The 27,500-nt window shown below is 52.6% G+C and overlaps 1 protein-coding gene across 1 annotated transcript in view; it reads right to left on the bottom strand.

Annotated features, from left to right (window-relative positions):
• Positions 1–15,711, bottom strand: part of LOC133355884 (iroquois-class homeodomain protein IRX-1-like) — a 27,362-nt gene extending 11,651 nt beyond the window's left edge. The window contains exons 1-2 of the mRNA XM_061573298.1: positions 15,611–15,711; positions 15,379–15,526 (exon numbers count right to left, since the gene is read on the bottom strand). Coding sequence (XP_061429282.1) covers positions 15,379–15,526; positions 15,611–15,711 — 249 coding nt within the window. The remainder of the gene's footprint in view (positions 1–15,378; positions 15,527–15,610) is intronic.
• Between the last annotated feature and the right edge of the window lie 11,789 nt (positions 15,712–27,500).

The raw sequence follows: 27,500 nt of genomic DNA, 5'->3' as shown, positions 1-27,500 counted from the left end.
TCTGATCTATCTACACAAAAGTGCAATTCAACCGTAAATTACTACACCACCCCACAACACCGCCCCTCTGCCCCCGCCTAGGTAGACTCGGCCTTTACATCACCACCAGGTGCATTGCGTAAACATCCGCTCGGGAGGAAGACACAGGCGGCCGGGTGTGCGTCGGGTTTGTGGTGGCCTTCACAGGTGCTTGCTAACAGCACTTGCAGGTTCAGTGGTTCTTCACATTTACTGCAGGACGTTAATCACTACACGTCGGGTTTGATGAGACAAAGTAAAGTGTCCGTGCTTCATTTGTGTGTTTCTAAACAAAATCTCGCCATGAATCTTGACTTAAAGCGTTCGTGACTGCAGCAATTCATACTCTCTGAGTCTTTCGGTAAAGTCACGTACAGCAGCCCTTTTGCCCACTTCAGCAATTGTTTCTTGCTGTGGTTGTCCCACCTGATGACGGGACGCTTGTGTTGCGCCCGAAACGTCGTGATTTAGTTTAGTTTATTTTATTTGATACCTACGTGACTTTACCCAAAGAACCAACGAGTATGGATTCCTACAGTCACGAAAACGTCAAGTCTAGATTTCACGTAGATCGGTTGCAAAAATTTACTACAAAACGTCGTAGTTTTTTTAAATAATATTTTTTTGAACCTATCTCCGTGACTCTTCCGAAAGACCCAAAGACATTAAAAAAAAGTCTGGCAATGTCTCGCGAAATGCACCCCAGGTTAAGAAGAAAAAGAACCACTTAAATTTCGATTTAAAGCTTTCGTGACTGCAGGGATTCATCTTCTTGGTTTTTTCGGTAAAGTCATGTAGAAGGGAAGTAATAAAATAATAAAAATAAAACATAACAAAATAATTCTCACGACGTTTCGGCTACGACGCAAGCAGCCGTCTTCACCTGGAGAGTTAATCAATTTGCTTGCGTTGTGGCCGAAACGTCGTGAGAATTATTTATTATGTTTTATTTTTATTATTTTATTATTTCCCTTCTACGTGACTTTACCGAAATAACCAAGAAGAAGAACCACTTAGTTTAGGTGCCACACGCGGTGTTTTTTTATCTTTGTATTTTTATTGTAAGCCACGTGGCCCTGCGGGCACAGGGAGCGGCCCAGCGATCGTGGTCACATCCTGGCCTGGGAGAGAGGTTGACCCGGAAGCCCATCATCCATCCGGCGGTCGATAAAACGGGTACCACTTTTGTGGCGAAGTTAACAGTGGCATGTGTAAACAAACACATTTTCAATGTACTCAAAAGTATAATGTTTATTATTTTGACCTCAGAGTTAATCAAATTTAATGTGCTTTCGATATATTTAATTTTCTTTATGCGAGCCACCCATTAAATGTAATTAATTCTGGGGTCAAAATTATTAATTTTCTACTTTTGAGTGTAAATGAAAGTGTGTGCATTGAAAACTAAAACTTGTTTTGTTACCTAATTTATTTAAATGTTAATCTTGTAAACGTAATTTGTATATCCATAATACAACTTTTTAGTGGGTCAGTTCGCGTAAATATGAATGTGTCGTTATACCCGCCACCACCCGACACAGCCAACTAGTAAGGGTTGTCACGTAAACAGAACGTGGCCAATTCGTCACTAGTACAGCACTAGTGTGTAGTGTATAGTAGTGTAGTGTATAGTAGTGTAGTGTATAGTAGTGTAGTGTATAGTAGTGTATAGTAGTGTATAGTGTGGTGTATAGTAGTGTAGTGTATAGTGCAGTGTATAGTGTAGTGTATAGTAGTGTAGTGTATAGTAGTGTAGTGTATAGTGTGGTGTATAGTAGTGTAGTGTATAGTAGTGTATAGTGTAGTGCATTGTGTAGTGCATTGTGTAGTGTATAGTAGTGTACTAGTACAGCACCACCGTTGTGTTGGAGAGCCAAGCCACAACATTTAAATGTGTATATGTACACATTCATTATAAGATCTCAATAATGAACTATTGTTATTGTCTGGATAATCATAACATATTTGAAATCGTGCTATTAAAAATGTAAGTAAAAAAAGCAGATCGGCCGGACCTGGATCGGTTCTTTTAAATGAAATCTTGAATCGTGAGACGCGAGACTACGACGAGTCTAGATTTGAAGCTTTCATGACTGCAAGGATTCATACTTTTAGGGGGTTTTTCGGTAAAGTCACGTAAGTAAAAGTCATTTTAGCTGTGACGGTCCCACCTGATGACGGAGACTTGTGTTGCCTCCGAAACGTCGTGATTTATTATTTTATTTCCATTATTACTTTTATTAACTTTTAATTTTCTTTTTTTACCTACGTGACTTTACCGAAAAAAACCCTAAAAGTACAACGAGTCTCTCTGTGTGCAACATTCCAGCTCGTTAAAGACTTCGTAGATCCGAAGATATCAAAGCGTCAACGATTTGAAAGAATATAAACGGAGATCAGGGCGAGTTAAATAAAAGAGTTTCATGATGAAAAGAGACGACGTTTCGGGCAATGGCCCTCTTTCATAGCACAGAAATGCGCGCTTGTCACGTGGGTATATATATATCTTGTGCTTGCTCCCGCCATGAGAACGTGGACATTCCACCAAGTGAGCAGATGATCATCAATGCGGCATTGCTGATTGTGAGCAGGTAATCACATGGCTTGATTGTGATGACCTCATGACGCAGACACAATCCTACACACTTTGGTCACGTGCATATACAGTTCTACACAAACAATGACTAAGATCCCCCGTAAAGTCTCTGTCTTTAAACAGACTGTTGGGGCAAGTGCTGTGAGCCAGCAGCTAATCGTCAGTGGTGTTGGCCGTGAGCGGGAATCGAACTCGGGTCGCCGGGTTCATAGCGCAGCGTAGCGCTATCCCCAGAACCACACGCACATACACACAAACGCACACACGCACACACACGCACATACAGACATACATACACACACACGTACACACGCACAAACACACATACATACACACAAACGCACACACGCACACACACGCACATACACACATACACACATACACACACACGCACACACACGCACATACACACATACACACACACGCACACACACGCACATACACACATACACACATACACACAAACGCACACACACGCACATACACACATACACACAAACGCAAACACACGCACATACACACATACATACATACAAACGCACATACACACAAACGCACATACACACACACACACACAAACGCACATACATACACACACGCAAACGTACATTCAAACACATACACACACAAACGCACACACGCACATACATACACACAATCGTACATACATAAAACACATACGCACAAACGTACACACACATACACACACACATACACACACACATACACAAACGTACACACACATACACACAAACATATACACACATACACACAAACGTGCACACACATACACACACACGTGCACACACATACACAAACGTGTACACACATACACACAAACGTACACACACATACACACACACGTACACACACATACACACACACGTACACACAGACACACGTACACATACACACACACGTGTACACACACATACACACACCGAGTCCTCTAATCTTATTGATACTTCAACAGCGCCTTCACCAAGGCGCTTCACAGCACGTTTATAAACATTGTAGGCGGCGTGATGATTCTGAATGAAGATCTGGGTGATTGTAAGCGGTGTCGTTTTGATGGCAGTAACACAAAGAGGGATTGATGGGGCAGGGCTTGGGATTGGGTCTGGTCGCAGCTGTGCGCGCGGGGGGGGGGGCGACAGAAAGCTGGGGGGCTGAAAAGTAATGGGAAGACAAAGGGGGACGGGGAGGGCCTGGAGCCGGGAGGGAGAAGGGGGCCACTGGCATCGCGTCCCCCGCACTGCCGACGATGCGCGTGGAGCGGTGGCCGTGGTCGTGGCAGCGACAGGCGAGGGGACTGACGGCCTCACGTTAAGGTGAGCGAGTGGCGGGGCGAGTGGGCGACTGGGTGAGTGAGTGACTAGGTGATCGAGTGACTGGTTGAGTGAGTGATTGGGTGAGCGAGTGGCTGGGCGAGTGGGCGACTGGGTGAGTGAGTGACTGGGTGAGTGAGTTACTGGGTGAGTGAGTGATTGGCTGAGTAAGTGACTGGGTGAGTGAGTGGCTGGGTGAGTGAGTGAGTGACTGAGTGAGTGAGTGACTGGGTGAGTGAGTGGCTGGGTCAGTGAGTGGCTGGGCGAGTGAGTGACTGGGTGAGTGAGTGACTGGGTGAGTGACTGGGTGAGTGACTGACTGGCTGAGTGAGTGACTGGCTGAGTGAGTGACTGGGTGAGTGAGTGACTGGCTGAGTGAGTGGCTGGGTGAGTGACTGGGTGAGTGAGTGACTGGGTGAGTGAGTGACTGGCTGAGTGAGTGACTGGCTGAGTGAGTGACTGACTGAGTGACTGGGTGAGTGAGTGACTGGGTGAGTGAGTGAGTGGCTGAGTGAGTGACTGGCTGAGTGAGTGATTGGCTGAGTGAGTGACTGACTGAGTGAGTGGCTGAGTGAGTGACTGAGTGAGTGAGTAATTGACTGAGTGAGTGATTGGCTGAGTGAGTGACTGGCTGAGTGAGTGATTGGCTGAGTGAGTGGCTGAGTGAGTGACTGACTGAGTGAGTGACTGACTGAGTGAGTGATTGGCTGAGTGAGTGACTGAGCGAGTGAGTGACTGACTGAGTGATTGACTGACTGAGTGAGTGATTGGCTGAGTGAGTGACTTACTGAGTGAGTGGCTGAGTGAGTGACTGGGTGAGTGACTGGGTGAGTGAGTGACTGGGTGAGTGAGTGACTGAGTGAGTGACTGGGTGAGTGAGTGACTGGCTGAGTGAGTGACTGGCTGAGTGAGTGACTGAGTGGGTGAGTGACTGGCTGAGTGAGTGACTGGCTGAGTGAGTGGCTGAGTGAGTGACTGAGTGAGTGAGTAATTGACTGAGTGAGTGATTGGCTGAGTGAGTGACTGACTGAGTGAGTGGCTGAGTGAGTGGCTGAGTGAGTGACTGGGTGAGTGAGTGACTGGGTGAGTGAGTGATTGGCTGAGTGAGTGACTGACTGAGTGAGTGGCTGAGTGAGTGACTGGGTGAGTGACTGGGTGAGTGAGTGACTGGGTGAGTGAGTGACTGAGTGAGTGACTGGGTGAGTGAGTGACTGGCTGAGTGAGTGACTGGCTGAGTGAGTGACTGAGTGGGTGAGTGACTGGCTGAGTGAGTGACTGGCTGAGTGAGTGTGGCTGGCTGCATTAACCACAGAACAGACTTGTGGCAAAGACGTGCAATCAAATATAAACCATTTGACGAAACTAATTTTTGTTTTACTTTACCAGGTGAGGCCCACTGAGTCGTATTAGCTGGCCATCACAAACGATAGTTCAACGAAGTGGGTTAGCATCATCGTCATCATCACGCGGACATTTATAGCAGCCAAACACTCTAAACGCGTGGTGAAGTCGATTCTAAATGTGGAGTGGAAAAAACCGGAGTACCCGGAGAAAAAAATCCACGCGACCACGGGGAGAGAGAGAGACGCAAACTCCAAATATACAGCAGCAGCCGTCAGGGTCGGGATCGAACCCACGACCTCCTGTACACCAGGTGAGGTAGTCAACATCTCCTAGCCACCGTGATCATGATGATGAGAGAGAGACACGCAAACTCCAAATATACAGCAGCAGGCGTCAGGGTCGGGACCGAACCCACGACCTCCTGTATCTCAGGCGAGGCAGTTAACATCTCTTAGCCACCGTGTTGATGATGAGAGAGAGACACGCAAACTCCAAATATACAGCAGCTGACGTCAGGGTCGGGAACGAACCCACGACCTCCTGTACACCAGGCGAGGTAGTAAACATGTCCTAGCCACCGTGATGATGATGATGAGAGAGAGACACGCAAACTCCAAATATACAGCAGCAGGCGTCAGGGTCGGGATAGAACCCACGACCTCCTGTACACCAGGCGAGGTAGTTAACATCTCCTAGCCACCGTGATGATGATGAGAGAGAGACACGCAAACTCCAAATATACAGCAGCAGGCGTCAGGGTCGGGATCGAACCCACGACCTCCTTTACACCAGGAGAGGCAGTTAACATCTCCTAGCCACCGTGATGATGATGATGAGAGAGAGAGACACGCAAACAGCAGCAGGCGTCAGGGTCGGGATGGAACCCACGACCTCCTGTACACCAGACGAGGTAGCTAACATCTCACAGCCACCGTGGCGCCAGAAATGCTTTCATGCCTTGCAAATGTAGCAGTCCATTTGGTTGTTTGAACATCTTAACAGCTCCTGTAGTATCTTCTTGGTTCTTTCGGTAAAGTCACGTAGAAGGGAAGTAATACAATAATAAAAATAAAACATAATAAAACAATTCTCACGACGTTTCGGCCACAACGCAAGCAGCCGTCCTCAGGTGAAAACCAGGTCTGTCGAGGCGACAGCGTCTTAGAGTCGCTGTCGCCTCGACAGACCTGGTTTTCACCTGAGGACGGCTGCTTGCGTTGTGGCCGAAACGTCGTGAGAATTGTTTTATTTTTATTATTTTATTATTTCCCTTCTACGTGATGACTTTACCGAAAGAACCAAGAAGATGAATCCCTGCAGTCACGAAAGCTTTAAATCGAAAAGCTCCTGTAGCAGTAGTCTTATGATGATTATTCACCATCTTGATATGGACGAGGTTTTGCCACGTGCGGTTGGTGGGGTCTCGTCTGCCGCGCCGGTGGCCGTGAAAGTCGTTCACGTCGAGAAGAAGCCGAGTCGGGAGACGGGAGGGAGAACTCCGCGTGCGATGCCCAAGTCGAGGGACCAGATTGGCCATCATCGACTAACTGCTCATCTCGCCAAGGAGCGTAAAGCAACACGCGCACTCACTGCGGTCACCGAGGATGGCGGAGACATTTGGCTGCTGGCCATCGAACTAAGGCGACGACGGCGGAGGTCACCGCATCATCGTCATCATCGTCGTCATCATCGTCGTCGTCGTCATCATCATCATCGTCATCATCATCATCGTCGTCGTCATCATCGTTATCATCGTCGTCATCGTGTCTGGTCTCCACCATCGTCACCATCGTCACCACGCAGTGTCTCGTCTCCACCATCGTCACCATCTTCACAACTCAGTGTCTCATCGTCACCATCTCCACCACAGTCACCACGCAGTGTCTCGTCTCCGCCATCGTCATCATCGTCACCACGCAGTGTCTGGTCTCCACCATCGTCACCATCGTCACCACGCAGTGTCTCGTCTCCACCATCGTCACCATCTTCACAACTCAGTGTCTCATCGTCACCATCTCCACCACAGTCACCACGCAGTATCTGGTCTCCGCCATCGTCACCATCGTCACCATCGTCACCACGCAGTGTCTGGTCTCCACCACAGTCACCATCGTCACCACGCAGTGTCTGGTCTCCACCATCGTCACCACGCAGTGTCTCGTCTCCACCATCGTCACCACGCAGTGCCTCGTCTCCGCCATCGTCATCATCTTCACCACGCAGTGTCTGGTTTCCACCATCGTCACCACGCAGTGTCTCATCTCCACCATCTCCACCATCGTCACCACGCAGTGTTGTTTGAGTTAAACTCTTGCATGTCGGGGTGCAATCCAGATGCGAGCTTCCGTGAACTTCACTCAAAGACTTCTCCACGCGTGTCCGGGGACTCTGATTGTGTCTTCCAACACTGAGTTCAACCGCCACGCTGCGTTCCACTATAATACACTCACCCGCCCACCCACTAACTCAATCACTCACTTACTCACCCGCTCACCCATCCACACATCCACTCACTTACCTACTCATCCACTCGCCCACTCACTCATCCACTCCCCTACTCACTCACTCACCCACCCGCTCGCTCATCCACTCACCCACTCACTCACCCACTCCCCTACTCACTCACCCACCCACTTGCTCACCCACCCACTCACTCACCCGCTCACCCACCCACTAACCTTACCCACTCACACATCCACACATCTACTCACTTACCCACTGAACCACCCACTCACCCACTCGCTCACCCACCCACCCGCTCACCCACCCACTCACTCACCCACTCCCCTACTCACTCACCCACCGACTCACTCACCCACTCGCTCACCCACCCACTCACTCACTCACCCGCTCACCCACCCACCCACTCACCCACTCGCTCACCCACCCACCCACTCACTCACCCACTCGCTCACCCACCCACCCGCTCACCTACCCACCCACCCGCTCACCCACCCACTCACTCACCCACTCCCCTACTCACTCACTCACCCACCCACTCACTCATCCACGCACCCCTCACCTACCCAATCGCCCACTCACCCACTGACTCACCCACTCATTCACTCCCTCACCACACGACAGACCACAACAAGACAACAAATCCCCCGAAAAGCCTTAACAAACATCCACGTCCGACCACCTTTGTCTCCCCAGTGGCGATGTTTTTACCCACCGCACCAGCTACTCATTAAAGGCGGAATCGACCTAGGGGAGGCCCGGGACCGGTACAGATAATCGTCACCGGCGTTGGCCGTGAGCCGGGAATAGAACTCGGGTCGCCGGGTTCGTAGCACAGCGCGCTGACACCACAGGTCAATCACTCACTCACCCACACACTCACCCACACACTCACTCACTCACCCACCCACACACACACCCACCCACCCACACACTCACCCACCCACACACTCACCCACACACACACACACTCACCCACACACTCACCCACACACTCACACACCCACTCACCCACACACTCACCCACGCACTCACCCACACACACACTAACCCACACACACACCCTCACCCACACACTCACTCACCCACACACTCACCCACACACTCACTCACACCCACACACACTCACCCACCCACCCCACTCACCCACACACTCACCCACCCACACACACACTCACCCACACACTCACCCACACTCACCCACACACTCACCCACTCACCCACACACTCACACACACACTCACACACTCACCCACACACACACTCACCCACACACTCACCCACTCACCCCACACACTCACACACACACTCACACACCCACACACTCACCCACACACACACTCACCCACACACACACCCACCCACACACTCACCCACACACTCACCCACACACTCACCCACGCACTCACCCACACACTCACCCACACACTCACACACCCACACACTCACCCACACACTCACCCACACACTCGCCCACACACTCGCCCACACACTCGCCCACACACTCACCCACACACTCACCCACACACTCACCCACACACACACTCACCCACCCACTCACCCACACACTCACCCACACACACACTCACCCACACACTCACACACCCACTCGCCCACACACTCACCCACACACTCGCCCCACACACTCACCCACCCACACACTCACCCACACACTCACCCACACACTCACCCACCACTCACCCACACACTCACACACACACTCACCCACACACTCACCCACACACTCACCCACCCACTCACCCACACACTCACACACACACTCACCCACACACTCACCCACTCACACACTCACCCACACACTCACCCACACACACACTCACCCACACACCCACACACACACTCACCCACACACTCACCCACACACTCACCCACACACTCGCCCCACACACCACTCACCCACACACTCACCCACACACACACTCACCCACACACCCCACACACACACTCACCCCCACACTCACACACACACTCACCCACACACTCACCACACACACACTCACCCACACACCCACACACACACTCACCCACACACTCACCCACACACTCACACACCCACACACTCACCCACACACTCACCCACACACACACTCACCCACTCACCCACACACCCCAACCCACTCACCCACACACTCACCCACCCACACACTCACCCACACACCCACACACTCACCACACTCACCCACACACACTCACCCACACACTCACCCACACACTCACACACCCACACACTCACACACCCACACACTCACACACCCACACACTCACCCACACATTCACCCACTCACTCACCCACTCACTCACCCACTCACCCACACACTCACCCACACACTCACCCACACACACACTCACCCACACACTCACCCACACACTCACCCACACACTCACCCACACACTCACCCACACACTCACCCACACACTCGCCCACCCACTCACCCACACACTCGGCCCACTCACCCACCCACACACACACTCGCCCACACACTCACCCACACACTCACCCACCCACTCACCCACTCGCCCACACACTCACCCACACACTCACACACTCACCCACACACACTCACCCACACACTCACCCACACACTCACACACCCACACACTCACACACCCACACACTCACACACCCACACACTCACCCACACACTCACCCACCCACTCACCCACCCACACACTCACCCACACACTCACCCACTCACACACACACCCACACACTCACCCACACACTCACCCACCCACTCACACACCCACACACTCACCCACACACTCACACACCCACACACTCACCCACACACACTCACCCACACACTCACCCACACACTCACCCACACACTCACCCACACACTCACCCACACACTCACCCACACACTCACCCACTCACTCACCCACACACTCGCCCACTCACCCACCCACACACACACTCGCCCACACACTCACCCACACACTCACCCACCCACTCACCCACTCGCCCACACACTCACCCACACACTCACACACTCACCCACACACACTCACCCACACACTCACCCACACACTCACCCACACACTCACCCACTCACCCACACACCCACCCACTCACCCACACACTCACCCACCCACACACTCACCCACACACCCACACACTCACACACTCACCCACACACACTCACCCACACACTCACCCACACACTCACACACCCACACACTCACACACCCACACACTCACACCACCCACACACTCACCCACACACTCACCCACACACTCACCCACTCACTCACCCACTCACTCACCCACTCACCCACACACTCACCCACACACTCACCCACACACACACTCACCCACACACTCACCCACACACTCACCCACACACTCACCCACACACTCACCCACACACTCGCCCACTCACTCACCCACACACTCGCCCACTCACCCACCCACACACACACTCGCCCACACACTCACCCACACACTCACCCACCCACTCACCCACTCGCCCACACACTCACCCACACACTCACACACTCACCCACACACACTCACCCACACACTCACCCACACACTCACACACCCACACACTCACACACCCACACACTCACACACCCACACACTCACCCACACACTCACCCACCCACTCACCCCACCCACACACTCACCCACACACTCACCCACACACACACACACCCACACACTCACCCACACACTCACCCACCCACTCACACACCCACACACTCACCCACACACACACTCACCACACACTCACCCACACACTCACCCCACACACTCACCCACACACTCACCCACACACCCCCACCACACTCACACACTCACCCACACACACTCACCCACACACTCACCCACACACTCACACACCCACACACTCACACACCCACACACTCACACACCCACACACTCACCCACACACTCACCCACACATTCACCCACTCACTCACCCACTCACTCACCCACTCACCCACACACTCACCCACACACTCACCCACACACACACTCACCCACACACTCACCCACACACTCACCCACACACTCACCCACACACTCACCCACACACTCACCCACACACTCGCCCACTCACTCACCCACACACTCGCCCACTCACCCACCCACACACACACTCGCCCACACACTCACCCACACACTCACCCACCCACTCACCCACTCGCCCACACACTCACCCACACACTCACACACTCACCCACACACACTCACCCACACACTCACCCACACACTCACCCACACACTCACCCACACACTCACCCACACACTCACCCACACACTCGCCCACTCACTCACCCACACACTCGCCCACTCACCCACCCACACACACACTCGCCCACACACTCACCCACACACTCACCACCCACTCACCCACTCGCCCACACACTCACCCCACACCTCACACACTCACCCACACACACTCACCCACACACTCACCCACACACTCACACACCCACACACTCACACACCCACACACTCACACACCCACACACTCACCCACACACTCACCCACCCACTCACCCACCCACACACTCACCCACACACTCACCCACCCACACACACACCCACACACTCACCCACACACTCACCCACCCACTCACACACCCACACACTCACCCACACACTCACACACCCCACACTCACCCACACACACACTCACCCACACACTCACCCACACACTCACCCACACACTCACCCACACACTCACCCACACACTCACCCACACACTCACCCACACACACACCCACACACTCACCCACACACTCACCCACCCACTCACCCACCCACACACTCACCCACACACCCACACACCCCACACTCACCCACACACTCACCCACACACTCACACACCCACACACACACTCACCCACACACACACCCACTCACCCACACACTCACCCACACACACACCCACACACCCACACACACACTCACCCACACACTCACCCACACACACTCACCCACACACTCGCCCACACACACACCCACTCACCCACACACTCACCCACACACACACCCACACACCCACACACACACTCACCCACACACTCACCCACACACACTCACCCACACACTCGCCCACACACTCACCCACACACTCACCCACACACTCACCCACACACTCACCCACACACTCACCCACACACTCACCCACACACTCACCCACACACACACCACACACTCACCCACACACTCACACACCCACACACTCACCCACACACACACTCACCCACTCACTCACCCACACACTCACCCACACACTCACACACCCACACACTCACCCACTCACTCACCCACACACTCACCCACACACTCACACACCCACACACTCACCCACTCACTCACCCACACACTCACCCACCACGCTGCAGCTCACCTCACTTCTCTTTCCACTTCTTCCCCTCGCAGCGCTGCTCAACTTTGGAATTCCCTCCTCCCCCCTCCCCCCTCCCCCTCCCCCCTCCCCCCCTCGAGCTCTTATCACAAACAGCCTCGCTCATTCATTCAACAAACAGTTCTTAACGCACTCGTGTCCATTACGCGTATCTACTACACACTCGTATCTACTACACACTCGTGTCTACTACACACTCGTATCTACTACACACTCGTATCTACTACACACTCGTATCTACTACACACTCGTATCTACTACACACTCGTGTCTACTACACACTCGTATCTACTACACACTCGTATCTACTACACACTCGTATCTACTACACACTCGTATCTACTACACACTCGTATCTACTACACACTCGTGTCTATTACACGCTCTTATCGTGCTGCCCGTTGCTGGCCGCCTGACGTTTTTGTTTGATCCTTTGGTCATGCGCTCAGCCACCGCGTATTTACAAAAAAACTCTATAAACCACATAACTAGAAATGTTCTAGATTTGAAGTTTTCGTGACCGCAAGGATTAAAAGCACAAACTCTTTCGCTACGTTGTGTTGCGCCCGAAACGTCGTGATTTAATTGAGTTGTTTTCTTTACCTACGTGACTTTACCGAAATCAATATGAATGTGTTTTTTGTTAAATTAATGTTACCAGGCAAGCCCCACTGAAGTTGTATATGTATATATATGTGTGTAGCTGTTATTTAGAGACGATCTGGCCACAGACGAGAGCGCATCGAAGTGGGGACATTCCTAGCAGCAGCCAAGCACTCGAAACTTTAGCGATGTTGATGCTACATGTGGAAGAGAAAAACCCGGAGGGACCCGGAGAACAATCCCACGCGACCACGGAGAGAGAGAGAGACACGCAAACTCCAAATATACAGCAGCAAGCGTCAGGGTCCGGATCGAACCCACGACCTCCTGTACACCAGGCGAGGTAGTTAACATCTAGCCACCGCAATGATGATGAGAGAGAGAGACACGCAAACTCCAAATATACAGCAGCAGGCGTCAGGGTCGGCATCGAACCCACGACCTCCTGTATACCAGGCGAGGTAGTTAACATCTCCTAGCCACCGTGATGATGATTATGAGAGAGAGAGACACGAAAACTCCAAATATACAGCAGCAGGCGTCAGGGTCGGCATCGAACCCACGACCTCCTGTATACCAGGCGAGGTAGTGAACATCTTCTAGCCACCGTGATGATGATTATGAGAGAGAAAGACACGCAAACTCCAAATATACAGCAGCAGGCGTCAGGGTCGGCATCAAACCCACGACCTCCTGTATACCAGGCGAGGTAGTGAACATCTCCTAGCCACCGTGATGATGATTATGAGAGAGAGATACACGCAAACTCCAAATATACAGCAGCAAGCGTCAGGGTCGGCATCGAACCCACGACCTCCTGTATACCAGGCGAGGTAGTTAACATCTCCTAGCCACCGTGATGATGATGAGAGACACGCAAACTCCAAATATACAGCAGCAAGCGTCAGGGTCCGATTCGAACCCACAACCTCCTGTACACCAGGCGAGGTAGTTAACATCTCCTAGCCACCCTGATGATGATGAGAGACACGCCAACTCCAAATATACAGCAGCAGGCATCGTCAGGGTCGGCATCGAACCCACGACCTTCTGTACACCAGGCGAGGTAGTTAACATCTCCTAGCCACCGTGATGATGATGAGAGAGAGAGACACTCAAACTCCAAATATACAGCAGCAGGTGTCAGGGTCCGGATCGAACCCACGACCTCCTGTATACCAGGCGAGGTAGTTAACATCTCCTAGCCACCGTGATGATGATTATGAGAGAGAGACACGCAAACTCCAAATATACAGCAGCAAGCGTAGGGTCCGGATCGAACCCACGACCTCCTGTACACCAGGCGAGGTAGTTAACATCTTCTCGCCACCCTGATGATGATAATGATGATGAGAGAGACACGCAAACTCTAAATATACAGCAGTAGGCATCGTCAGGGTCGGCATCGAACCCACGACCTCCTGCACACCAGGCGAGGTCGCCAACATCTCCTATCCACCGCGGATCCCACGGCCGAGCGCTCACCAACATCCAGATCGGCCGTGAACAAACGTGATGATAGCGAGGGGGGCAGAGGAGCGGTTAGGGGGGGGGGAGCTTGGCACGGGACACTCCGCCCGCTCCCGGCCCTACCACCGAGGCTCTCCCCGAGGTCGCCACTCACCAGCTGCGCGTAGACCGCGGCGATGTCGGCTGCCGGGTAGGGGAGGAACGCGGCCGCGTAGCCGAGGCCGCCGTACGAGGAGGATGAGTAGAGACCCAGGAGGGAAGCTGCTGCGGCGGCAGCGGCCACGTGGCTGCTGGAGCCACCACTGGAAGCACCGCCACCAGCACCAGCACCACCACCAGCAGCACAAGCAGCAGCAGCTGCAGCAGCAGCAGCTGGGGACGCGTGCGTGGCGAGGCGAGGCTGGAGAAGACCTCCTGTCGAGTCGGCTCCGCTCATCGGGGGCGGGGAGCTCGCGAGATACTGGAAGCCCAGCTGCGGGAACGCCATCGCTGGCCGCCGCTGACGACGACGATGATGATGATGATGTTGTTGTTGATTTGGCAACGATTTGAGATCACCTTGGTCGGTGTGTTAGGCTGCGCCTGTGTGCAGTGTGTAGCTGTGTCGTGTAGGTGCAGCGTCTACCTGTGTAGTGTGTGTGTGTAGTGTGTGTGTGTAACTGTGTAGTGTGTGTGTGTAACGCGTGTGTGTGTGTAACTGTGTAGTGTGTGTGTGTGTGCAGCGTCTACCTGTGTAGTGTGTGTGTGTGTAGCGTGTGTGTGTGTGCAGCGTCTACCTGTGTAGCTGTGTAGTGTGTGTGTGTACCTGTGTAGTGTGTGTGTAGCGTGTGTGTGTGTGTGGCTGTGTCGTGTGTGTGTGTGCTGTGTGTAACTGTGTAGCGTGTGTGTGTGTGCAGCGTGTACCTGTGTAGCTGTGAAGTGTGTGTGCTAGTATGTGTGTGTGTATATCCGTGCAATGTGTGTAAGCTATAGTATATTCTACACCTATGCTGCGCGCGTGTGTGTGTGTATAATGTACACTTCACACACACGTGGCGTGTACGTGTGTAATGCACACTTCACACACACACACGTGGAACCCGCGCACTGTGATAGATATATGTACAGATCGTGCGTGCGTTACTATTACCGCAGTACACAACGTCTGCGCGTGAGTGAATGCGTGTCTCTACGTGTCTCTACGTGTGTGAATTGCGTGTCTCTACGTGTGTGTGAGTGTGTGAATGCGTGTCTCTACGTGTGTGTGAGTGTGTGAATGCGTGTCTCTACGTGTGTGAATTGCGTGTCTCTGCGTGTGCGTGAGTGTGTGAATGCGCGTCTCTACGTGTGTGTGAAGGCGTGTCTCTACGTGTGTGTGAGTGTGTGAATGTGTGTCTCTACGTGTGTGAGTTGCGTGTCTCTACGTGTGTGTGAGTGTGTGAATGCGTGTCTCTACGTGTGTGAATTGTGTCTCTACGTGTGCGTGAGTGTGTGAATTGAGTGTCTCTACGTGTGTGAATGCGTGTCTCTACGTGTGCGTGAGTGTGTCTCTACGTGTGTGTGAGTGTGTCTCTACGTGTGCGTGAGTGTGTCTCTACGTGTGTGTGAGTGTGTCTCTACGTGTGAGTGAGTGTGTCTCTACGTGTGTGTAGGCACTCTGGAACCGTGTACCCTGTGCACGTACAAAGCGGAATGCGCCCTCCTATGTAGCAATCGACGCGTGCGCTGTGCGTGTGTACATGCTTGTAATAGTGCACGATATGCACACGTGTAATTGTATATATATATGAACAACTACTCTTCGCGTGTGTTGCGTGTGCACGTATGTAGACGCACGTGCATATGTTCAGATAGAGGATGTGTGATGCATGTGTGTGTGTCTGTTGCGTGTGTGTGTGTTATATATGTGTGTCTGTGCGTGATAGATGCGTGTGTGTGTGCGTGATAGATGCGTGTGTGTGCGTGATATATGTGTGTGATAAATCGAATGAATATCTGCGCAGTGCACGTGTGGATTGTTCGCGTAAACTAACTTCATAAATCGAATGTGGCGCTGTTGTTGCACGGAATATCTCTCACGATGGACACATTCTGCGTTGCAGGGCGACCTTGATTTTTTTGGGGGGTATCGGCTTCAGCGCTCGAAACGAATCGAGCGCCGTTCGTCCGACTGATTGACGCTCGAACGAAACGAGAGAATTTCTAATCCACACCGATCGATCGCTCCTTCCTTCTTCTTCCTTGGCGGATATCACGACCGCAAAAAATAAAATGATCGAATAAAAATGTGAAAAAAAATAAATCTCTAGCAGCGTTCACGCGCCTTCAACGAACTCATTTCCAGGCGCTCGAGGACGACGATGGACATCACGTGCAGCTGAAGCGATCGTCGAAGTAGGATCGCACACACACGCGCGCGTGCACAGCAGCAGCCCCCCGCTACACCTGTAGGAGACACGCACGCGCACGGTCGCGCGCACGTGGAGTCATCGCCGCTGGACGAACGAACGCGGCGCGTGAAGACGCAGCGACTCGCGACTGCTGCTGCTGCTGCTGCGACTGCTGCTGATGCGACTGCTGCTGATGCGACTGTTGCTGATGCGACTGTTGCTGATGCGACTGTTGCTGCTGCGACTGTTGCTGATGCGACTGTTGCTGCTGCGACTGCTGCTGCTTCTGCGACTGCTGCTGCTGCTGCGACTGCTGCTGATGCTGCGACTGCTGCTGCTGCTGTCCGCGTGTCGAGTGCTGAATGAAGCAAAGACGCAGCAGCAGCGGCGGATAGCTGAGGACAGGGGGTGGAGGGGGGCGGTGAAGTTTGCCTTCTAATTTAAAGGGACCCCGTGTGCTTCGCGACCCTCCCTCCCTTCTCGTCCTCCTCCTCCAACACCCCCTACCCCAACACCCCACCCCACCCACCACCCCTCCCACCACCACCACCCCACCCACTACCCCAACACCCCACCCCACCCACCACCCCTCCCACCACCACCACCCCACCCACTACCCCACCCACTACCCCACCCACCACCACCCCACCCACCACCACCCCACCCACCCACCACCCACCCCACCCACCACCACCCCACCCACCCACCTCCCCACCCACCACCCCACCCACCCACCACCCCACCCACCCACCACCCACCCCACCCACCACCTCCGCCCCCTCTTCCCGACGCCACCGCTCCCTTCTCAAGGAAGAAAAGCCACGGGGGGTGGAGGGATATCCGTGGAAGGTCCCCGATGACCCCTCCCTCGCTTTGCTTTGGGACGTGGATCCACGGGTGAGACATCCGTGGAAGCCCCTGTACCTAACTCTCACTCTGTTATCGAGGTACATTAACGTTACAAGACATCCGTGGAAGCCCTAGACCTAACTTGGACGCCACTGTGGCGAGATTATTTAATATGTCGCCTGGCATGCAGGAGGTCGTGGGTTCGATATCGACCCTGACGCCAGCTGCTGTATATTGGAAGTTTGCCTGTCTCTCTCTCATCATCACGGTGGCTATGAGATGTTAACTCCATCGGAGTGTTTGTGTGTGTCTCTCTTTCTCTCCCCACTTCGTTGAGCAATCGTTTGTGGCCAGGCTACCTTCTGTAAAAGGCAAGTTATATATTGCTCAGTCAGTGGGCCTTGCCTGGTAAAATAGAATACAAATATTAGTTTAGTTTCATAGGAATAACAGGAAACTCTCTTGTCGAAGTATATCCACGAAGAAGAAATCCGCGGAAGGCATAGATCTAACCGTCATATGGGCGCACATCATCAAAGAATGCATCGCCGGAAGCCCTTAACCAGACCCATCCCTTCTTCACGAGGATCAAATAAAAAAAAATCCGCGGAAGCACCCGAACGCAAACCAGGCCGAGTTGAAGCGACAACAGCGGAGATTGTGGGCGGAGAAGTGTTCCCTTTCTTCTTTTAAAGGCGATCCAGAATCCGACAACGCACTGCCCCCTCCCCCCGAGAACTCTCACCTTAAGGAAAAAAACCCCCACGAATTGAAATCAGTGGAAGCCATAACCACCCTCCAAGAAGGACAACCACGGAAAAAATCCGTGGAAGCCCTAACCACCCCATACTTACAGAAGAACAACCACGAAAAGAAATCCGTGGAAGCCCTAACCACCCCATACTTACAGAAGAACAACCACGAAAAGAAACCCGTGGAAGCCCTAACCACCCCCTACTTTCAGAAGAACAACCACGAAAATAAATCCGTGGAAGCCCTAACCACCCCCTACTGACAGAAGAACAACCACGAAAATAAATCCGTGGAAGCCCTAACCACCCCCTACTTACAGAAGAACAACCACGAAAAGAAATCCGTGGAAACCTTAACCACCCCCTACTTACAGAAGAACAACCACGAAAAGAAATCCGTGAAAGCCCTAACAACCTCCTCTCTTTACGGGGGAAAAAAAATCAGTGGAAGCCCTAACCACCCCCCTCTCTTTACGGGAAGAAAAAAATCCGTGGAAGCCCTAACCACCCCCCCCTCTCTTTACCTGAAAAAATCCGTGGAAGCTCCAACCCTCCCTGCGGAGGGACCAGGCATCCGCGACTCTCCCTCGGCACTGTTTCACACAAGAGTGAACTGCGCGAAAGGAATCTGTAGATGCCCTTACTTTGACCACCTCTCTCGCTCCCTCCCTCCACCTACTTAGCTCCAATTTGTGTAAGTAGGAACAAGCACCGATAAGAAATCAGTGAATGCCCTAAACCGTCCCAGCTCGCCCTCCCCCCACACAGTCTACCTTGTTAAAGGTCGAGGCATCCCGTGAAAAAAAGAAATGCGGCAGCAACAGGAAAATAAACATCCGCGGAAGCCCTAACTCACCTTTCCTTTACCACCCTCTGGATGCGTTGGCACTCCCGCACGAGGCTGGTGGTGGTGGTGGGGGGGGGGTAGAGAGAGATGGGGGGGAGAGAGGGGGGGCGGGGAGAGAGAGGGGGGGGGAGAGAGGGGGGTAGAGAGAGAGAGTGGGGGGGGGAGAGAGATGGGGGGGCGGGGAGAGAGAGGGGGGGGGTAGAGAGAGAGGGGGGGAGAGAGAGGGGGGAGGGGGTAAGAAGGAGGGGAGCAGAGCGTGAAATATTTTGTGAAATCTTTCATTTAAAAAGGGGGGGGGGCACATAAAACAAAGCATTGAAAAAAAAAGAACTAAATGATGAACGAAGCAAAGTGCCGACTACACCGAACATCTTCTTGTTTGCTCTGATGGTAAAAAATAATAATAAAAAAGAGAGGAAGCAGAGGGATGGAGAGACGGGGGGACGGGAGGAGGAGGGTGGTTGAGAGGTATCGAGAGGAGAGGGAGGGAATGAGGGACGGAAGGAGGGAGGGAGTGAATGAGAGAGGGAGGGAGGGAATGAGGAAGGGAATGAGGGACGGAGGGAGGGAATGAGGGAGGGAATGAGGGACGGAGGGAGGGAATGAGGGAGGGAATGAGGGACGGAGGGAGGGAATGAGGGAGGGAATGAGGGACGGAGGGAGGGAATGAGGGAGGGAATGAGGGACGGAGGGAGGGAATGAGGGGGGAGGGAGGGGGGGGGGCTTAGGCGCGATCAGAGTGGTGGTGGTGGAGATTCTCCCGATCCTGGACGAGGGACAACTCCTCCGGCCTGAGTCTGTCCGCGCCGTCAGCTGAGATGGGGGCGGTGGGTTGGGGGGTTGGGGGGTTGGGGGGTTGGGGGGGTGGGGGGTTGGGGGGTTATCTCGAGATCTCATCAGCTGTGGAGGGGGGGGGGGTAAAAGGAAGGTGGGGAGGGAGGGAGGGAGGTTAGGGTAGGGTAGGGCTGGGGTGAGCCAGGGGTCGGAGGAGTGTAAGGAGCTTCTTGACCACTCGTTTTGTCGTCACCCTCTTCATCCTCATCGTCTTCATCATCATCATCATCTTCATCATCATCATCGTCTTCATCATCGTGATCACGTGACCGGCCCCGGTGGCTCAGACGGAAGAGCGAGCAGCTCGCAGCCGGTAGATTACGAGGTTCCATTTCATCGTCATCATCATCGTCATCATCGTCATCGTCGTCGTCATCATCATCGTCATCATCATTGTCATCTTCATCATCATCGTCATCGTCATCATCGTCATCATCATCGTCATCATCATCGTCATCATCATTGTCATCTTCATCATCATCATCGTCATCATCATCATCGTCATCATCATCATCGTCATCATCATTGTCATCTGCATCGTCGTCATCATCATCGTCGTCATCGTTGTCGCTCGGGGTCGATAAAGAAGAGAAGTACCGCGTTGTGGGAAACGTCAATGCAGTTGTTGTCCTCTGGTGAGTCTCGCCCCCACCCTCGCCATAGGAACGTGGAGATGAGCACCACCGCAATGCTCATTTGAGAAGAAACTCACACTTGTCGGCCACAATCATTAACACCACCCTCGACAATCATCATCCTCCAGCAATCACCAGCATCATCATCATCATCAGCGATTGTCATCATAAGTTGTGAATTGCTCATTCGACAACCATAAATAAGGTCTCTGTGTGAGTATATGGGTCTTTGTGTGAGTTTATGGGTCTCTGTGTGAGTCTATGGGTCTCTGTGTGAGTCTATGGGTCTCTGTGTGAGTCTATGGGTCTCTGTGTGAGTCTATGGGTCTCTGTGTGGTGAGTATATGGATATATGTGTGAGTCTATGGGTCTCTGTGTGAGTCTATGGGTCTCTGCGTGAGTCTACGGGTCTCTGTGTGAGTCTATGGGTCTTTGTGTGAGTCTATGGGTCTCTGTATGATGAGTCTATGGATATCTGTGTGGTGAGTATATGGCTCTCTGTGTGAGTCTATGGGTTCTGTGTGAGTCTATGGGTCTCTGCGTGAGTCTATGGGTCTCTGTGTGAGTATATGGGTCTCTGTGTGAGTCTATGGGTCTCTGTGTGAGTCTATGTGTATGTGTGAGTTTATGGGGCTCTATGTGAGTTTATGGGTCTCTGTGTGAGTCTAGGTGTCTATGTGTAACTCTATGAGTCTCTGTGTGAGTCCGTGTCTCTGTGCGAGTCTATAGGTTTCTGTGCGAGTCTATGTGTCTCTGTGTAACTCTATGAGTCTCTGTGTGAGTCTGTGTCTCTGTGCGAGTCTATGGGTTTCTGTGCGAGTCTATGGGTCTCTGTGTGAGTCTATAGGTCTCTGTGTGAGTTTATGGGTCTCTGTGTGAAGCTATAGGTCTCTGTGTGAGTCTATGGGTCTCTGTGTGAGTCTATGGCTCTCTGTGTGAGTCTATGCGTCTCTGTGTGAGTCTATGGGTCTCTGTGTGAGTCTATGGGTCTCTGTGTGAGTCTATGCGTCTCTGTGTGAGTCTATGGGTCTCTGTGTGAGTTTATGGGTCTCTGTGTGAGTCTATGGGTCTCTGTGTGAGTCGATGGGTCTTTGTGTGAGTCTATGTGTCTCTGTGCGAGTCTATGGGTCTCTGTGTGAGGGGGTGGGTGGCCAACACCACGCCCGGCCGCCTTTGTCTCCCTAGTGACGATGTTTACACATCGCACCAGGTACTCATTTGAGGCTGAGTCGACCTAGGGGAGGCCCAGCACCGGTTCAGATAATCGTCACCGGCGTTGGCCGTGAGCGGGAATCGAACCCGGGTGGCCGGGTTCATAGCGCAGCGTAGCGCTAACCGCTACACTACACACACATATATGTAGCCAGCGAAAGATCCCCCCATATAAGCTGCACAGACTATTGAGGCAAGTGCTGTTGGCGAGCAATTTTGCCCGGTGCACGAGTTGGGAGTGTGGCCACAGCCACTCCCGGCCGCCTTTGTCTCCCCAGCGCTGATGCTTTACTCGTTTTGGTCTGATTTAGCAGTCGCGTGAGAAGCGTCGGTTTCGTAGCGCATTGCGCTAACCGCTGCGCCACCGCTCCCCAGACGCTCATGCACAGACACAACAGACAAAGATCCCCCGTATAGCCTCAACAGACTGTTGGGGCAAGTGCTGTTAGCGAGTAGCACGAGGGGGTGGGTGTTGGTGGTCGTGAGCGGGAATCGAACTCGAGACGCCGGGTTTGCACAGCGCGCTAACCACTGCGCCACCGCTCCCCACACACACACACGTGAACATACACACACGTGGGCACACACACACGTGGACACACACACACGTGGGCACACACGCACACGTGGGCACACACGCACACGTGGATACACATGCACACGTGGAGGGACACACACGTGAACACACACACACACGTGGACACACACACACACGTGGACACACACACGTGGACACACACACACACGTGGACACACACACACGTGAACACACACACACGTGAACACACTCACACACGTGGAGGGACACACACACACGTGAACACACACACACGTGAACACACTCACACACGTGGACACACACATACGTGGACACACACACACACGTGGACACACACACACGTGAACACACACACACGTGAACACACTCACACACGTGGAGGGACACACACCCACACACACACGTGAACACACACACACGTGAACACACACACACGTAGAGGGACACACACACACACGTGGACACACACACACGTGAACACACACACACACGTGGACACACACACACGTGGAAGGACACACACACACACGTGGACACACACACACGTGGACACTACACGTGGACACACACACACGTGGACACACACACGTGGACACGTGGACACACGTGGACACACACACACGTGGATACACACACGTGGACACACACGTGTACACACACACACGTGGACACACACACACACACGTGTACACACACACACGTGGACACACACACACACGTGAACACACACACGTGGACACACACACGTGGACACACGTGGACACACACACGTGGACACACACACACACGTGTACACAAACACGTGGACACACACGTGTACACACACACACGTGGACACACACACACACACACGTGTACACACACACACGTGGACACACACACACACGTGTACACACACACGTGTACACACACACACGTGGACACACACGTGGACACACACACACACACGTGCTCACGCACCGTACCGGAGGCACCGTACCCAAGAAGCCATCGCAGTTGAAGTGATTTCGTTTTGGCCACTTAAGCAAAGCGTGCTGGCTATGAAAGTCGCTGCTGTAGCGAGAAAACTTGGGAGGGGCGGGGGGGGGTGCAGGGGGGGGGGCAGGGGGGGTGGGCTTGGTGGGGGGGGGGGCGTGCTGGGAGGGGGGGGGGGTCTTTGTGAACGAAGGGGGCTCTCCTAAGTGGAAGCGGAATTAGTGTTGAAGCGAATAAATCCACCCAGCCCACCACCATCTCCCACTGCCCCCCCCCTCGCTGCCCCCCCTCGCTGCCCCCTCCCCTCGCTGCCCCCCCCCCGCTGCCCCCCCCGCTGCCCCCCCGATGTGTTGCGTCACCCTTGGCCGAGCCGACACACACAGGCGGCGAAAGATGCGTCCCACGAGCTGCTTGTGTAACTACTACTACTGATGAGGATGAGCATCACAAACAATGACGACAACTCAAACGGATAATCGCCCATTGGCATCCTCGGATCCCGATGGGCAATGCAAGGGCAGGCAGGAAACAAGAAGCGCAGCAGCAGGGGGGCAAGCGACCGCACCTTGAAGTGATGGAGTGATTGGGGTTTTCGAAGCGGATTTGAATGTATTTTCCAACTTTAAAAAATTTAATATAAAAAAAAAAATTAAACCTTCATTTTTTTTTCTTTTTAAACAACCCTTTGCACATGTTGTTGTTGTTGTTGTTATTGTTGTTGTTGTTATTGTTGTTGTACAGCTTTGCCCCCTTCACGCGCACGCCTCTCTCAGCAGGGGGGTGGGGGGGTCACCACGAGCGCATTGAAGCCGATTTCTCCCGGCGGCCGCCCCGATTAATACAGCCGCTCCGATTAATACGGCGCCGTTGGGGTTATTGATCGTGCAGTGCACCGTGTTGGTTAGCGAGCGGTAGCCCGCAAAAAAAGATCCCCCGTATAGCCTCTACAGACTGTAGGGGCAAGTGCTGTTAGCGAGTCGCACCTATGAAGGCCGGCACGGCACACGAGGTGCTGGGTGGCCAGCACTCACGCCCGGCCGCCTTTGTCTCCCCCAGTGCCGATGTTTTACACACCGCGCCAGGTACTCGTTTGAGGCTGAGTCGACCTAGGGGAGGCTCAAGACCGGTTCAGATAATCGTCAGTGGTGTTGGTGGCCGTGAGCGAGAATCGAACTCGGATCGCCGGATTCGTAGGGAAGCGTAGCGCTAACCGCTGCGCCACCGTTCCCATATGTACAGATCTATACACAAACAAAGACCCCCCGTATAGCCTCAACAGACTGTCGGGGCAAGTGCTTTTAGCGAGTAGCACCTATGAAGGCCGGCACGGCACATGAGGTGGTGGATGGCCAGCACCACACTCACAGGCATACACACGCATACACACATATACACACGCATATACACACGCATACATACACACATACACACACACGCGCATACACACACACATACACACATACACACACGCATACATACACACACACACGCATACACACACACGGGCACACATTCAAGCATTTTCCAACTACACACATACACACACACGCGCATACACACACACATACACACATACACACACGCATACATACACACACACACGCATACACACACACGGGCACACATTCAAGCAGATGCATGAACACATGCAGGCCGTATGTACCCGCACACATGCATCCACATATGCACCCATACACACATACACAAGTACACACGTGTGTCCTCGAGTATGTGTGTACACGTGTGTGTGTACACGTGTGTGTGTAAACACGCGTGTTTGTCCACACGTGTGTGTGTGTGTAAAAACGTGTGTGTGTGTAAACACGTGTGTGTGTAAACACGTGTGTGTGTGAACACGTGTGTGTGTGTGTGTTAAAACGTGTGTGTGTGTGAACACGTGTGTGTGTGTGTTAAAACGTGTGTGTGTGTAAACACGTGTGTGTGTGTGTAAACACGTGTGTGTGTGTGAACACGTGTGTGTGTGTGTAAACACGTGTGTGTGTGTGTGTAAACACGTGTGTGTGTAAACACGTGTGTGTGTGAACACGTGTGTGTGTGAACACGTGTGTGTGTGTGTGTTAAAACGTGTGTGTGTGTGAACACGTGTGTGTATGTGAACACGTGTGTGTGTGTGAGTGTAAACACGTGTGTGTGTGTAAACACGTGTGTGTGTGTAAACACGTGTGTGTGAACACGTGTGTGTGTAAACACGTGTGTGTGTGTAAACACGTGTGTGTGGAAACACGTGTGTGTGTGTAAACGTGTGTGTGTGTAAACACGTGTGTGTGTAAACACGTGTGTGTGTGTAAACACGTGTGTGTGTGTGTGTAAACACGTGTGTGTGTATGTGAACACGTGTGTGTGTGTAACCGGATGAGAACTCAAGACACCAGGATAGAATCTCTTTTGCAAGCGCGAGATGGGTCATCGAAAACACTAAAAGTAAATAACAATAAAATTTTAGTTTAACAACGAAGCGAATATCAACCCGAGAAAGCAGAACTATACACTACGCATCCGCCTAATCGCAAGCAGCGTTTGCCGAGTGAAAACCAAACGGAATCAGAATATTTCCTTACACGAGAGAAAATCCGATAAGCTACAAAGCTCTTCTTCTTCGCACGTGTCCAGTCGGGGCGGGTAAACACAACGCGCACTTCTGCACGGAACGAGATGCATTTCCACCTCTCGACAATTCGATCGCTTTCACATCCTTCGTAGTTGAAAGCATATTTGAGTTTTGAGAAACATTGCACGCATCCAGGAGAACGTCTGCGCTGATGCGTTCGTGCGAGTCAATGACACCAACACGGTCACCAGTTCCGCATGAGTGCGGGGCCTGTCACAGATGTTGTTATAACGGGGCCCTGAATGAAAGAAAAAAACTACGTAAATATTAAAACACGCACATTTTTTACTTGCACAGTAAAGTAATTGTCTTTTTTCATTTGCTATATACAGCCAGATAATACGACAAATCGCTAACCTTGAACACCCGGTCGTTCGTAAAAGTTGAAGGCGGTATAGTACTATAGTAATAGAGCAAGTGCAGAATCTCTGAGATGGAATTGATAGCTTGAAAGCGTTTAGCGCGGGGCCCTTGAAAGTGCGGGACCCGTAGTACTGCATATGTAGCTACTACACGTGTAGTAGCTACTACACGTGTAGTAGCTACTACTTGTGTAGCTACTACATATGGTAGCTACTACACGTGTAGCTACTACACGTGTAGTAGCTACTACAT

The sequence above is a fragment of the Lethenteron reissneri genome, chromosome 52 (assembly GCF_015708825.2).
Source record: "Lethenteron reissneri isolate LAM-NWPU_2019-01 chromosome 52, ASM1570882v1, whole genome shotgun sequence".
Lineage (NCBI taxonomy): Eukaryota > Metazoa > Chordata > Hyperoartia > Petromyzontiformes > Petromyzontidae > Lethenteron > Lethenteron reissneri.
This window is presented reverse-complemented; position numbering and strand designations above follow the sequence as displayed.